The sequence below is a fragment of the Mastigoproctus giganteus genome, chromosome 3, assembly GCF_048544385.1.
Source record: "Mastigoproctus giganteus isolate SK-2022 chromosome 3, ASM4854438v1, whole genome shotgun sequence".
Classification (NCBI taxonomy): Eukaryota; Metazoa; Arthropoda; class Arachnida; order Uropygi; family Thelyphonidae; genus Mastigoproctus; species Mastigoproctus giganteus.
The window spans coordinates 177280284-177296792 of NC_143577.1; the positions used below are offsets into that span (position 1 = coordinate 177280284).

Genomic DNA, 16509 nt, shown 5'->3' on the forward strand with positions numbered 1-16509 from the left:
AAACAAGTGTACAAATGATTTCACTTTTTCTGTGCGAATTCAGGAAATGGCAAAGTACAGATTAAATACAATTCTGTTGTTACTCTGTACCTTATTTACATCCTTGTTTCACATTTATTGATAATGAGGGATGTATAGTATTAAAACTAATCAGACTAGTGGACAATACCATCCAGCCTACTCTCTACACCAAGTATTTAATTATTGGCAATAGATTTTTGTCTTCAACCACCTGAATGTAACCCTCATAGCAGCAAGTTTACACTGCTTAAAGTGGTTACACGTGGTCCCTCAAAGTGAATTTTTATAGCTCACTGAAGTGAATTTGTGATATTTTTAATTTTTTAAAAAAATGAACTTTATACAAGAATACTTTAAAATATGAATATGTTATTACTGTTACATCAGTGCCCCATAACCAGAGTAAAACTGTCAAAAATCAAATTGGAATTTTAAAAAAAATTTTTTGTCAAGAAAGAAAAAAATTTTAACAAAAAAAAAAAAAAAAAAAACACCATTTGGACAAGAAGCAAGTTTTCTACTTTTAGCCTGTTTAAACTTGAATTTGTATTGATTAACAAAAAAACTACTGTTTTATCTGTTGCAAGCTTCAGTGTAGACAGAAAATGAAGATGGAAATTTGGATTCAAAACCAAGCGCAATATGCTATACTCTTATCATGCCTTAGCACATTTATTGCAAAACCAAAGTTCTGATAAAGAACAAGGTTTTAGAATAAAATGTGTCATAAAGGATTTCATCCCTACAAGAATAATTTCATATATGTTCTGTGAAACATTGGGGTCAGAAGATTTAAAACAGCAATAGAATCAAAAGGGGGGGGGGAGAAAACTAAATCATGTGGATCATACTATTTGGCATTCCTGTAATGACAGACAGAGCGAGAGAGAGACCATTGCCAATTTGGGATCTGAAGTGTTTCATAGGCCCAGTAACACTGACTGTGTACCTTGAAGGGTTGTTGGTTAGAAAATGTTGTTAGATGTGTAATTAAGATTGTCTGGTATATTCTAGTAGGTAAATGAATAAGCTGTGCAAGATCATTAGGATTGCAAGAGCCCCAGCATCATGACCAGCTGGGAGAAAATTGAAACCAGCTGGTGTTGTGAACATTAAATTGAAGAGAGTTTGAATAGGGAATTCAAAGGGTTCTGATGATTAATGGAGTCAAGGAATGAGAGAGAGAGAGAGAGAGAGAGAGAGAGAGAGAGAGAGAGAGAGAGAGAGAGAGAGAGAGAATAATTAGGACAACAGATTCTGTCAGAAACAACTAGGATTCTGTCAGATATAACTGGGATTCTGTCAGAAAGAGCCAGCAAGTGGAGTTTTGCAGATAGATGGAAATGGACATCACTGAGATTGGACCTATGATCCCACATATTTGAGAAAAATGAATAAAGATTTTTTTAGGAGGTTTAGGTCTTTTCACAGATAAGTTCTATTAGTTTTACTATTCACAATGCATTCAGCAGATAAAGTAAAGGTGGGGGAGGTATGAATTAATGTAATTGTTAGATATGGTGTACAACAAAAAAAAAAAAAAAAAAAAAACACACCCAGCTCCCTGAAAATGTCTCTTGCATACACTATTTGGACTCCCTCCCTTGTCACTAATTGGCAGAGTAGAGGTGCTAAAATTTTACACTGAATGCCTCAGAGAGTTAACAGGTTTGGTGTGGTGGACTATCTAAAATTCAGATTGCAATAACCATTTCAGAATTATACACTCAAAATATGAGTATTACTGGATTGCTCCATGATTCCCATCATAACCTCAAAAGAAATCACTCACTAAAAAAACGTTTTACAGTGTTGTCTGGTTTAGCAGAATTACAGTCACTACACTGTCCAGTACTGTCAAACTTCTTCCTGACTTCCATCTAATATTATTTAGCTCCAGGGGTATTAAAAACAAGCATGGACCCCTACAACAAAACCTCACCAAGTCTATCTTTCTGCTCCAAATCCTTTTTCTGTAACCTGGGACAGTAGTTTGCTTGCCAACTCAACATTCAGGACCAGAGTATCCGACTAATTGCCTCCCTCTCAGTGCCATTATTTAGTTCAAATTCTATACATTCAGTAGTAAACTAAGTTTACTGGTAAATATTTTTTATTATTATTATTATTTTTTTTTATGAAAACCCCAAACGAGAGGTTATTGGAACCTATAGTACTTAGTGCCGTGCTTGGGTTGGCGGTTGAGAAGACAAAAGAAGATATTTGTTGACATTGGACTTGAACTTCTATAGACTGTAATTTTCAGGAAGTGCTTTTGCCAAGAGAGATTAGAAGTCAGGGTAATCCCCAAAAGAGATATATAATTTTGCCTAAAAATTGGAGTTTCACCAAAGATAAGCATAGGAACAGAAGAATCCTTTTTGTGAGATATAAGGCAAGACTGAGTTTTAGAAGGATTGAAATCAACTAAGCTGTCTTTGTCCCACTGGAGAATTACCTGGAGATCGGCATTTAAGGAATTCATAGCAGATATTTGAGAAGTTGAAGGTGATTGAGCAGGGCAATTTTTCTCAAAATCGAAAGTGGAATGCAATGTACTATCATCTGCAAAACTATAGATAGGATTTCCAGTCGATGGAAGGTCATAACTATACAAGAGGAAAAGAGTGGGGGAAAGAACTGAACCTTGGGGATATCAGCATTAGTGGTGAAGTTAGAAGACAGAGAGCCATCTACCATCACACTCAGTGAGTGATCAGAGAGAAAACTGGATAACCAATTACAAAAAACAGTTGGCAAACCATAAGATGGAAGCCTGTTTAGAAGACCTTTATGCCAAACATGATCAAAAGCCTGAGATGTCAAGAGCAACTGCTTGTTTCACCAAACTTTTCCACTGAATTTGTTCATAAATGAGTAACATAAGCCAGAATATCACCAGGGGATCGAAACTGATGGAATCCATGCTGGCGATCATTGATCAGACAGAAGGTTTCTAGGTAGTTTAACAGTTGGCGGCTAACTGATTTCTCCATTACTTTAGAAAGAGTAAAAGAAGTAATTGCAGGACGATAATTGGATGGGAGGGATTTGTCACCCTTTTTTAGAAACTGGCTGAATATGAGCAAATTCCCAAGCAGAAGGAAATTGAGCCTTCTGCTTGGAAACCTTCAAAAAAAGAAAGTGAAAAAAGGTGCCAAAGAACAGCAGTAAGTTCAGGAGCACAGGACCTGGAGCTTTCTTAGCATCAAGATTCGTCAAAATCCTTCTGACATCCTTTTGACAGAAGACCACAGGAGGCATTGAATGGAGCGTGCTAGGAATGGTAGGTGTTTTACCTAGATCATTAATACGTGAGTTGGAAGAAAAATGGGATGCTAGCAGGTCAGCTTTATTCTTGGCTGAAGTGACAACAGAACCATTTGGTTTTGACAGAGGTGGGAGCAGAGATGGACAAAAGTTGCGGCCAATAGCTTTGGCAATATAAAAGGATGCTTGGCTACCATTAGGGCAAGAAGCAAGTTTTCTATCCTTAGCCTGTTCAAAATCTAGTTTGGTATTATTAATAACTGCTTTACAATTGTTTCAAGCTTTAGTGTAGGCAGAAAATGAAACTAAGAATTGGAAACAAGACACTTATGATATGTAACATTCTTCTCTTGAACAGCCTTAGCACATTTATTGGAAAACCAAGGTTTAGATAAAGGACAAGATTTTAAAGTGGAGTGTGGGATAAAGGATTCCATTCCTTCAAGAATAATTTCACTGAAACGATCTGAGCGAAAATTGACATCAGAAGTTTTGAAACAGTAATCTGACCACGGAAAAGAAATCTCGCAGGTCATCCCACTTTGCATTCTTGTAATGCAATCGACACTAGGTTGGGTATAGCCATGAGATAAAGGCTCCATTGAAGAGACAACACCAAGTTGTGATCTGAGGTGTCTAAAGGACCACTCACTTTGACCGTGTACTTAGAAGGGTTGTTTTGTGAGAAAAAGAACAAGCGTGTTGGCTGTATGGTTAGGATTGTCTGGTAGATAAATGAACAATCTGTACAAGGTCATTAGTAATTGCAAAAGCCTCAGTATCTAGACCAGTGTGACTAGAAAACGGAAGCCAGCTGGAGTTGTGAACATTAAAATCACTAAGGAAAATTACCCCACTGTTAGGAAAGTTGGACTAGAGAAAGTCAAGTTGCAAAGAGTGGAAGTCAAAGAGCTCCAACTGATTAGTGGAGTTGGGAGAATGGTAGAGACAACAGATGAATTTTTAACAATGAGGTAGAGATATTTTAAGAGAAGATCGAAAAGAGGAGATTCCAAATTAACAAGTCTCTGACAGGGAGTATCGGAACGGACATATGCACATGTACCACCTTTGAGTCGGAAGGAATCATACAGCGAATAATTTTGGCAACTGAGATGAGCAGTAGTTGAATCAACCAATAACTGAGATTCTGTCAGAAAAAGTACATGGGGTTTGGAGACTGCAAGTGGAAATGGACGTTGTTGAGATCAGAATTGAGACCACATATATTTGTGAAATGAACTAGGAAGTGTTTGGATGGTTTAGATCTTTTTGCAGATATGCTTACTCTATTAGTTTGACAATTCATGGGTGTATTCAGTAGTAAGAAAAAGTGGGGAGGACGTGCTGTATGAAGTAATGAAATTTTTGGATATGGCATACACATGGTAAGAATATATCCAGATCCTTGACATAGCGTCGCCTCGACAATGCCCTCTGCATACACACTACTCAGACTCCCTTCAGTCTCTATCTGGCAGAGTAGAGGTAGCAAGATTATACACTAACTAATCCGGAAGCCTCTTATACAGTTACCAATAGGTTCTATTCAGTGTACTACCTAGCGGACGGCCTGCGAACACCGTTTTAGAGCTGTACCTTGAAATGTAAGGAAGATTGGATCTCACCATGATGTTCATCATAAACTCAAACTTCAGTCGTACTGCATGATGGAAGAGATGGGGAAGGGTTGATCAGAACTTAGCTCTGGAGACTAAACATGGGTTCCACCTCTTCAAGCCTCCAATAAGCAAAGTGGTGGTATTGTACTGGTTGATGAGAGTCATCTACCACCTAGTATTGCCTGGTAACACAGAGGGGCAGCATTCTTCCATGTGGTGTGGGTGCCATACCTCGAATCCTGCTTACGTTTTTTCACACCTGGGTGGTCACCCACAGTGTGCTTGTGCATGAAGGTTATACCTAGAATTACTAACAGTCCCACCATCATGAAGGTGCAAGCGAAGGATTTTGCTGTCATAGACTGTGCCGAAATTGGGTCCACTTGACTTGAATGTCACCCGAATATCAGTTTCATCAGCGTTTTAGACTCCTAGGTAGCAAGTACAGCTTGTCTGGCTTATCTGAGAGGAATGTCTGTGACAACCTCAAGGACCACGAATGTGTTTAATAGTAAAATTTCCTACATTTAATTCTTTTACAATGCAAAATTGTCACACTGTAAATAAATTACAAAGGAGATGACTACAGTAGGTGATTACACAACAGCAACATTGGAATATAGAATCAAAACTAATATCAAAATACTGAGATCAGAATAAAATAACTGCATAATTACCCAGTGAACATGAATGCAGCAATCTGAAACTAGGGTGGTCAAATGAAGAATGGTTGTTCTTCAGCTCAATTTGGGTCCAAATTACTTGGCCTATTGATCCACAGTAGATCTCAATCAGACATAAAATATGAATTAGGGTAAGTTAGGAAGGTACTGAGAGCTCAGCCCTGTAGGTGCAAGCACTAGGGCTCACAATACCAGTCAAAATCTGAATATCAATATTTTGGTATTTTTAATTTATAAAACCATGATACTGGTATTCCAAAAACAAACATTTTTCTCAATAAATTTTGAGAAAATTGATGAAAATTAGGAGCAATAAAATAAGGGAGAAAAAAAAAAAAACAAGAAATTACCTGAATTCATGTTTTAAATCAAAACTTTTATTACAATAATAAATATTCTGACAAATTTATTAAAAATAGTTATTCTATAAACAAAAATATATACGTATTGATACAGCAAATTTTAGTTATGTTTAAGCATCCACACTACCTGTCTGAATAAAGTGAGCTCTTAAGAAACATAAGCAATCAATAGTGCTAGCGTTTAAACTGGATTTAATTTTGGTTCATAATTTGATTAGCGGCAGAAAACGCCCTTTTGGATTCTATGCTAGATGATACTATTGTACTGAGATAGTAGTAGATGAGTTGCAGATTTACCCCATTTATTCCCTATCTTAAAAAAAATGTTTCCTTTTTAACCATATTTTCTAGACTTTGAACTTTTTTTTAGCAGAAACAGTTAAGTTTTTCATTAATTGTCAATTCAAGTTTATTTTTTAATGACTATCTCATTAGAGTTGGGCAGTTTCTTATTTTGGAAAGAATTTGCATGGAACAGAACACTGATGCTCTGCTCCATATTGGTCTTCTAAGGTTGAATTCTGTTCATTTTCTGAAGGAGGAAAGAGAAAGACGTTTTATCAAGTAAAGTATAATTTTCACAACAGTATCTTTACTGAGTCTGGGAAATAATTTGTATCATCTTGTCCCACTTGCTTTGCAAATACTGAAGAACCTGTGATAAATTTATACGCTTCTGTGAAATATGGAGTTTCAATGCCATATGCCAGTGTTTCTCAACCTGTGTGACACGAGTGTGCTGTGGAAAATTCAAATAAAAAAAAAATAAATAAATCCAAGTTTTATGATAAAAATTAATTCAAACAAAAAATTTGTTTATTTATGCTGCGCTGAACTGAGCACCTTATGGCAGTCAATGTGATGACACGTTTTGATTCCTAATACTAGATCTGTTCACCTATACTACACAATAAGTGTATTATTAAATATGCCCAAAAGAAATAACTTCCCATTTGTGAATATAATATATTCACAAATGGGAAGTTATTCATACAAATAGTTGTACAATCACTACTATACTCATATTATGAGTATAGTAGTGATTGTACCGTGTAGTGTGCCGCAAAATTTTAGCATCTTTAAAAGTGTGCTGCAGTAACGAAAAAGTTCAGAAACACTGCCGTATACAATTAGTTTGCATCATAAAAACAGCTCATGGAACTTCAAAAATCTACAGGAACTTTGCTAGCAGGGATAAGGAGGTGATTATCCCATTGTACGGCAATGGTTAGGCTGCATCTTGAGTACTGCACACAGGTCTGGAAGGCCTAATTTTAGGAAGGATGTAGATCTGCTAGAACAGGGGCAGGGAAGGGAAATGAGATTAGTCAAGGGAATAAAAAGGGTGGTCTTACCAAAAAGACCAGTTCTGCAAATTGCAACATCTGGAGACTTGAGGCCTACAAAGTGTTTAAGTCTTTGAATGGAACGAGCAAGCTCATGCTGATGCCATTCTTCCTCCTGCTCAGACTATACGTGTGAGGGAGCATAAATTGAATTGAAATCGAGGAAGGATGGCAGAAATTTGCCTTTGGCCAACAGGAGTTTTATTGTTGGAACAAACTTCCACCTGTTTTTCTGGAGATTGTTAGTGTGCATAAATTCAACAAAGAACAAGATAAATTAGCAGAGGCGATGGATAGGTAATGTGGGGAGAAGTCTCTCTCTCTCTCTGCTACTTTATAAATTTGCTTTCTTGTATCATTTGCCACTACTAATATTTACCAGATTTAGCACCAGCGGACTTTCACTTATTTCCTAATTTGAAAAAAAAAAGAAGGAAAAAACCCAGCTGACAACTTTCCTATTAACAGTGAGAACAGTTCTGCAGTGGATGCATTCCTGAAGGCCCAAGAGAAAACTTTCTTCACAGCTGGAATAAACACATTGCAGAGTCAATGGACAAAGTGTAGACTCCAAAAAGGACTATGTTCAAAAGTAACAAGTTTCCAGACTCCTCAAATAAACCCTTCATAATCAGGCCACAAATTTTTCAAATGCTCCTCATACTAACCATTATTAAAGTAAAAATTGCAAAAATATCACAACACATTCATACTACAACTAATTACAATACAACAATGCAATTTTAAAAATATTTCTGGCTATGATTTATAATTCAGAATTGCATACTAATTTAATTAGTGTGCAATTATGAAAGTTACATAGTACTTTTTATAACTGGTTCATTTAATAGGTACTTACACCTCAACTTTGATTCTTTATCGCCTTTGACACTGAACTGAGATACTCCCTGAATGAACTCTGAAAAAAAAAAAAAATAAATAAAATAAAGTACACATTGCTGTTATGTCCAGTACATTCAATTTTCTTTCTTAAATTTGTTGAAAAAATTCAATTAATTTAAGAGAGAAATTTGCATTTTCATTTACAGAGCTGATTATTAGAAACCAAAGTAATTTACCACATAAATTAATTTATTATTTCCTTAAATATTACATGTTCACTAAACATGTGGATGTTTAGAGAACATGTAATGTTTTAAGGTATCATCTACTGATAATCCAGCAACAGTCAAACTGATTTTGATCCCTGAGGTTATTTAATTGATAATCAAAAAAAAGAGCCTCGCATGTTAATAACTTCTATATACCATTCTTAGGTAGTGTTCATTGCACAATATTCATGTAATAGGTAGTTATGAGGTGGGATTTGTGTAGCAGCACTTCAAATTATTTCTGAATTTATGAATTCAGTAAATGAAAAAAAATTAAGAGAATAAGTAAAGCAGAAAAGAGTGTGGAATGATCTAAAGAAGCATATGCATAACCAGGGCTGTAGTGGAGGGTATATGCCATATATATATATATATATGCCATATATATATATATATATATATATATATTTTTTTTTTTTTTTAGATGAATAGCGTATACCTTCTGGTTTTTGAAAGACTTGAAAAAACAAATATAATTAAAATATTTACTAAAAATTAAATTTATTAGAATTTGATTCTTAGGCAAAACTTATAGTTTAAATTTTGCCTAAGAATAAATCTCTCTCAACAAAATAAATTATGTTGTGAGAGATTTGTGAAATTCAGTAATGTGCATTGAAGAACAGTCTTTACATGAAAATAAAAAAAGAGAATAAGTAAATCAGGAAGTTGAAGCCACTTAATTTATTTTGATAAAAATAAATCATCCAAAAGACAAAATAAGCTGTTTATGAGAAGCCAAAGCCTATTTTTAACTTAGAGCTGACAAAATAAAGGAAAAGATTAAAAATTTGAATATTCAGAAATGAGTATTAAGATATATAAATGGAACTAACATACAGAAGAAATGGCAAGACCATATTACAAATAAAGAAACAAGAACTGGGGTAAAGTGTTGTTTAGTGTCAAACGGCACCAGGGGTTTTCCCCATCTCCACATTAACTTTCATTGTAGGTGTACCAGTTTGGTGGGAAGGAGAGATTTAAAAGTGCATGGATATAGTATAAGTATAATATAGTTGTGTATCGTTGTTCATTTGGTCATTTAGCCACTAGACCCCTGATGGGGCCCAATGTTGCACACACTTTGCCTTGTGGAAGCAGACCAGGTACCTAGTAGTTTGAAATTTTTACTCTGGCAGGCCCTGCCACCTAGTTTCCTGAGATTTCAGTGGCTAGGGGCTATATAAAAAAGAAAAGAAAAGAAAATGCTCGAGTTGGAAAGGCCAAATACGGCAAGCACGGTTGAATTTTGTCATAATTAAATTTGGACGTGTGGGGGTGTATGCTAGTGTACAGACAGTAGAGGGAGAGAGACTGAAGACTAGGGTGAAAGACAGAAAGATGGGGATGATAGAGAAGGTAACCCCAGGTAGTCAGTGGGGCATGCCCATGCCAGACCGAAAGGAAAAGGGGATGGCGAGGAGACAGGAGGGTTGTCACCCCCCTCCCCCACACTGGGAAACTTTGAGTAAAGGGGAACTGCGCAAGGGTGCCGGCCTAGATTGCCAATGAGGCATACGTTACGTGCAGCATGGAGCTGCTTTGTCAGGTCAGTAGTCGTTCCTGGGACTGCATCCTGTCCAAGAAGTGTAGTCATACCAATCGTGTGTCAGACACGGTTGGTTTGGACAGTCAACCAAAAGTAATTTAAATGCAAACTGAAAATGATATGGATGTAGAAAGGATGGGATATTAGCTAGCCAGATAAACAAAAATGAAAAGGTAATAGGGGTTGGGAACAGACCAAAGAAAAGGATAAACTGATGATGTCAAGCAGGACAGCATTCAGGAAAATAGCAAATGGAAGGCTGTTAGTTCAGAAGAACTAACTTGTACTATTTTAGATGAATGAATGAATATACAAAGTGAAAGTCAAAAGTATACGGACTAGCCACATGGAAACACTAACCACAGTGTACTATTAGGTGCAATGAACTGATTCAATGCAAATTAGTGCTATTTTCACACCATTAGCACATTGCTTTTGTGCAATTGACATTTCTGTTGAGTATCTTGCAATTTTTGTAGATGAGCAAAATGGCAGACATTAAGGAACAGTGAAATTGCATCAAATTTTTGTCATAAATTATGATGGATGCAAATTTGCTAACTTCAAAGACTTTCAGAATGTTTACACAAGTGTTTGGTGATGATGCTACATGCACAACAAACTTTTCAATTGTATTTGCATTTCCAATGTGAACAAACTTCATTTGAGGATTGTGAACTCAGGTAGTCCATCAAGTCATTCATCACAAGATTGCATAAAATTAATGATATCTGCTACATTCTAGGTGGCATGACTATCAACATGACATGCTGACACATTTTGAATGAAAATTTAAACATGAGGTCAATTACTGCAAAATTTGTGACCTGTTTGCTGAGCAACAAACAGACACAGAACTCGCTTTCTGTGTGCAGAGTTCTGCAAGCACAGGCCAGAAAATACAGAAACTTTCCTTTCAAACAAGGGATGAAAGCTGAGTTTATGTTGACCCATACACAAAGCAGTAGTCCTGTTGGAAAAGTACATCAACCCAGTGTCCAAAAAAAGGCAGGGCAGGTCAGATCAAACATTAAGAATGCTGACTGTTTTCTTCAACAATCAGAGTACAGCAATACCCCGTATAGCACTGATAATTGGTACTGAAACTATTCTGTGTTATGTGAAACCGTGCTCATTGAGATATAATTATAATGGATTTTAATAGAATGTGTACCTTAGAAACAAACAAACAGTCTATAAACAAATTATAATTAATCTATAAACAATTTGCACTTGATAGCCGATTAAAAGGATTTGAAATTTAAAATATTGCAAAAATTTTATTAATGAAAAGGTAACATCATGAGAAATGAGAAAAAAAAGCTTTAAAAAAGCGGTTGTTTATTTAAGTATAATGAAGTCTGGTGAAGCCGTCTCTTCTTTTTCTCGGCATACAAGTCTTTGTATGCATCAAATCCCATCTTGTAAAATTTGCCATATCTTGATGCTACGTTCAACATTCGGATCTCCATTCGTAATCGCCTCACAGGCCATGTCAACCCCCCAAAAAACTTTCTCCAGTTCTGTTGAAAATTGCCTTGGTGGCACTTCAGAATTGTTTTCCTCTTCTGCATATGCAGTTTGCTCATCAATTTCAAGGAGAGTTGCATCATCTAAGCCGCACATGAGTCAGTGCAATCACATACATTGGCAGTGTCCAAAGTTTCAAATCCCAAGTCTTTTCCGACCTTCACAATGTCTTTGAAAATTATTTGAACTTGCGATTCAAAACCCAGTGAAATCATTTACCAACTGATGCAAAACATGGTGCCAAACAGAATGCATGTTGTTGGCAGTGACTTCTAGCCAAGATGCAGATATATTTTTGATCGTATTTAAAGGGATAAAAAATAAATTTTGAAATGAAAAGTTTGAAAAACTATCATGTTGTTTGTTTGTTATTATTTGTTTTTAGGAGCATTAGCAACTAAGGCCATATCGCTCCGGAAAAACTATGTCGTCTTTTCATAATGGAATTAAGAATACTCAACACTGTTGCACATTGCAGCTGACTGCCTGAAGAGCTATTGTCACATGTGCATGGTAGACAATAGAGTTGGCACTGCAGCATATATGTATAGTACCTGTCTATGACAACGCAACATATTTGTATAGTACCTGTCTAGGCTATTGAATGAGTTTTAATATGTACAGTAAATTTGACTTAAACTTAATTGAAAACTGTTTTCAATTAAATTTAATTAATAATTAATTGAAAACCGTGTTTTCAATATAATGAAACCCGTGCTGTTTGAAGCCATGCTAAGCGAGGTATTGCTGTATTTCATCAGAAGTTCCTTCTGCCAGGCTAAACTGTAAATCACCAGTTCTATACTGGAGTCCTAAGGCATTTGAGGGAGGATGTTAAGAAAAAACACCCAGACAAATGGTACAGTCAGAATTGGCTTCTGCATCAAGACAATGCACCAGTCAACATGCCTTTGTCAGTTCAACAGAGGACAAAATGGCAATGATCCTATACCCTCCCTATTCTCCCAATGCCTGGCCCTTGTGATTTCTTTCTATTCTTCCTCAAAATAAAAATCCAGCTAAAGGGATGATTGAAGTTGCAGAGATTCAATCTGAATTGCAAAAGTGTTGGATAGTAATATCAGAAAACAGGGAGGTTGATGTATAAACTTTAGGAGAAGACAATAGCTGTTTGTTTTTTTTTAGGAGCATTAGCAGCTAAGGCCATATTGCTCCAGGGGGGATATGCAGTGGTCATTCCCTGACCTTTCCACATCCTCCGTATTTGGTGGGCACAGGCTTGAACCCCGGTCTAATCAAGAAGCGTGTGCTACGCACTGCTGCTCCTGCCACCTGGCTACAGAGAAGACAATAAGGTGAGTGCGCACGCACTCACTTTTTGTCCAAAAATTATACAAATGAAGTCATTCATTTCTAGTGTTTTAAAATATTTCTTACCTTTGAAGTCCACTTCTCCATTACCATCTGTGTCAAATATATCTATTACACGTTGTACTAAAGGATTTTGTTGTAGTTCAGGCAATGACATGAACTCATCAACACTAAGTGATCCAGAGTTATCTAAATCAAGTTTTCTAAACCTTTTGCCCAATCTTTTGATTTCATCGGCATCAACTGAGGGTGAAAAGAAAATTCAGAAATCAGTAAATTAAAATTAGGTTTTATATTTTCATAAAAAAATATTAAATAAAAAAAATAATAAATAAATAAAAAAAAAGCTTTATTTTGAACATAAAAAATTCACCATATGATTTTTTCCCCCTACCCATCCAAGCTATCCTCATTGCTGCTCAAATATTTTTCCACCAGGATTTTAAACAGGTGGTCTTGATTTAATCATTTTCATATTGTAAAAACCAGATTCTCTTACACATGAATTCAATCTGAAAATGGCAAATTTATGAGTTGGTATTTCTCAATGAAATACTAAAGATCAAAAATAAGGCAGAATTAAAATAAAAAAAAAATTCTTTGCATAATTAATGAATATGTAACATTCTAAATTGTCATATTACAGCTGTCAGCAGCATGACCTGCATTGTGTAAAGGTAACCTTCCTATTCCACAAGCCAAGTTTAGCATAAATGTCAGGTAAGTCACAGTTACCCAAATTTACTGCACTGGTGCACAGATTATTTTGTCACTTTCTACAACTGAAGTAAATCTAAGAGGAAATGCACTGCTTGTTTAAAGTTTGAAAGACAGCACTAACATCTCCCCATACCAACAAAGGAGATGGGCAACAATAGACCACTGAATTTAACTTCAGTAGTGAATAAGTTCGTGAAAGAAGATTTTACTGAGCAATCTAATTAATTATTACGAAAAAGTCAAAATAATTAAATGCAGGAAACATCCTCAGCACTGTTTACCTTGACTTTAGAACAAGGCTTTTTTATATAGTTCCAAAGTGACAGGCTATTACATTAACTTCAGAAAATTGGGACCAATGCGAAGATCCTTCAAGGTATACCACTGCATGAAGAGGACACCCTGAAGTGAGTGTCCGTGTTGGGTCTTCCTGTTTCTAATCTTTCTTAAAGACATTGACAAGGAGAATAGCAGAGAACTTGAGAAGGTTTGCTCATGATTTGAAGGTAGAAGGCCAGTTAACAAGAAAATCATACCTTGATTTTAGGTCCTTGAGGTTGTCACAGACATTCTCTCAGATATGCCAGACAAGCTGTACTTGTTACCTGGGAGTCTAAAACGCTGATGGAACTGATATTCGGGTGACACTCAAGTCAAGTGGACCCAATTTCAGTGAAGTCCGGATGGTCTGTGACAGCCAAATCCTCTGCTTGCACCTTCACTGGGTATAACCTCCATGCATAAGTACATGGTGGGTGACCACCCAGGTGTGAACCAACGTTGTTTTTAATGTTGTTTTGGTTTTTAGGAGCATTAGCAACTAAGGCCATATTGCTCAGGGAAATGCGGTGGTCATTCCTTGACCTTTCCGCATCCTCTGTATTTGGTGGTGACGGGCTCGAACCCCGGTCTAATCAAGAAGCGTGTCCTACGCACTGCTGCTCCTTCCCACCTGGCTACGGAGGCGCCGTGAACCAACGTAAGCAGGGGTCAAGATGTGGCACCCACACCACATGGAGGAACGCCGCCCCTCTATGTTACCAGGCAGTACTAGGTGGTAGATGACTCTCATCAAGCGGTGAAATACCACCACTTTGCTTTTTGGAGGCTTGAAGTGGTGGAACCCATGTTTAGTCTCTAGACTAAAGTTCCGGTCAACCCTTCCCTATCTCTTCCATCATGCAGTATGATCGATGACTTTTGAGGTTATGATGAACGTCGTGGCGAGATCCAATATTCCTTACATTTCGAGGGTATAGCTCTAAAACGGTGTTCGCAGGCCGACCGCTAGTTAGTACACAGGACCGAACCTATTGGTAACTCTCTAGGAGGCTTCCGGATCAGCTAGTGTATAATCTTGCTACCTCTACTCTGCCAGATAGTCACTGGAGGGAGTCCGAGTAGTGTGTATGCGGGGAACACTGTCAAGGCCACGTTATGTCAAGGATCTGGGTATATTCTTATCACATGTACGCCATATCCAAAAATTTCATTTCTTCATACAGCATGTCCCACCCACTTTTTCTTACTATTGAATACACCATGAATTATCAAACTAATAGAGCAAGCTTATCTGCGAAAAGATCTAAACCTCCCAAGGACTTCCTGATTCATTTCACAAATATACCTAGTCTCCATTCTAATTTCAACGATGTCCATTTCCACTTGCAGTCTGCCAAACCACATGTACTTTTTCTGACAGAATCTCAGTTATCGGTTGATTCAATTACTGCTCATCTCAGATGAGCAGTAGTTGAATTATTCGCTGTATGATTCCTTTCGCCTCAAAGGTGGTACTTGTGAGTATGTCCATCCTGATATTCCCTGTCAGAGACTTGGCAATTTGGAATCTCCTCTCTTTGATCTTCTCTGGCTTAAAATCTCTCTACCTCTGTGTCAAATTCATCTGTTGTCTCTACCGTTCTCCCAACTCCACTAATCACTTGGAGCTCTTTGACTTCCTCTCTTTGCAACTTGACTTTCTCCAGTCCAAATTTCCTAACAGTGAGGTAATTTTCCTTGGTGATTTTAATGTTCACAACTCTAGCTGGCTTCCGTTTTCTAGTCACACCGACCCAGCAGGTCGAGATGCTGAGGCTTTTGCAATTACTAATGACCTAGCACAGATTGTTCATTTACCTACAAGAATACCAGACAATCCTAATCACACAGCCAATACGCTTGATCTTTTTCTCACAAACAACCCTCCTAAGTACACGGTTGAAGTGAGAGGTCCTCCAGGCACTTCAGATCACAACTTGGTGATTGTCTCTTCTCCAATGGAACCTTTATCTCATGGCTATTCCCAACCTCGTGTTGTTTGGCATTACAAGAATGCAAAATGGGATGACCTGCGAGACTTCTTTTCTTCTTTTCCTTGGTCGGATTACTGTTTCAAAACTTCTGTCAACGTTTGTTCAGATCGTGTCAGTGAAATTATTCTTGCAGGAATGGAATCCTTTATCCCACACTCCACTTTAAAATCTTGTCCTTCATCTAAACCTTGGTTTTCCAGTAAATGTGTTAAGGCTGTTCAAGAGAAGAACGTTGCATATCGTAATTGGCTTGTTTCTAATTCTTCAGTTTCATTTTCTGCCTACACCAAAGCTCGCAACAATTCTAAAACAGTTATTAATCAGTCCAAACTAGAGTTTGAACAGGCTAAGAGTAGAAAACTTGCTGCTTGCCTTAATGGTAGCCGAGCATTCTGGTCTCTTTCCAAAGCTATTGGCCGCAACTTTTGCCCATCTCTGCTCCCACCTCTGTCCAAACCAGATGGTTCTGTTGTCACTTCAGCCAAGGATAAAGCTGACCTGCTAGCATCCCATTTTTCTTCCAGCTCATGTATTAATGATCTTGGTAAAACACCTCCCACCATTCCCAACACGCTCCATTCAATGCCTCCTGTGGTCTTCCGTCAAAAGGATATCAGAAGGATTTTGATGAATCTTGATGCTAA

The 16509-nt window shown here is 37.1% G+C and overlaps 1 protein-coding gene across 1 annotated transcript in view; it reads right to left on the reverse strand.

Annotated features, from left to right (window-relative positions):
* Window positions 1-16509, reverse strand: part of LOC150088437 (calcineurin subunit B type 2) — a 145355-nt gene that overhangs the window by 16627 nt on the left and 112219 nt on the right. Inside the window, exons 3-4 of the mRNA XM_090369509.1 lie at window positions 12897-13073; window positions 8164-8223 (exon numbers count right to left, since the gene is read on the reverse strand). Of these exons, the coding sequence (XP_090225635.1) occupies window positions 8164-8223; window positions 12897-13073 (237 nt within the window). The remainder of the gene's footprint in view (window positions 1-8163; window positions 8224-12896; window positions 13074-16509) is intronic.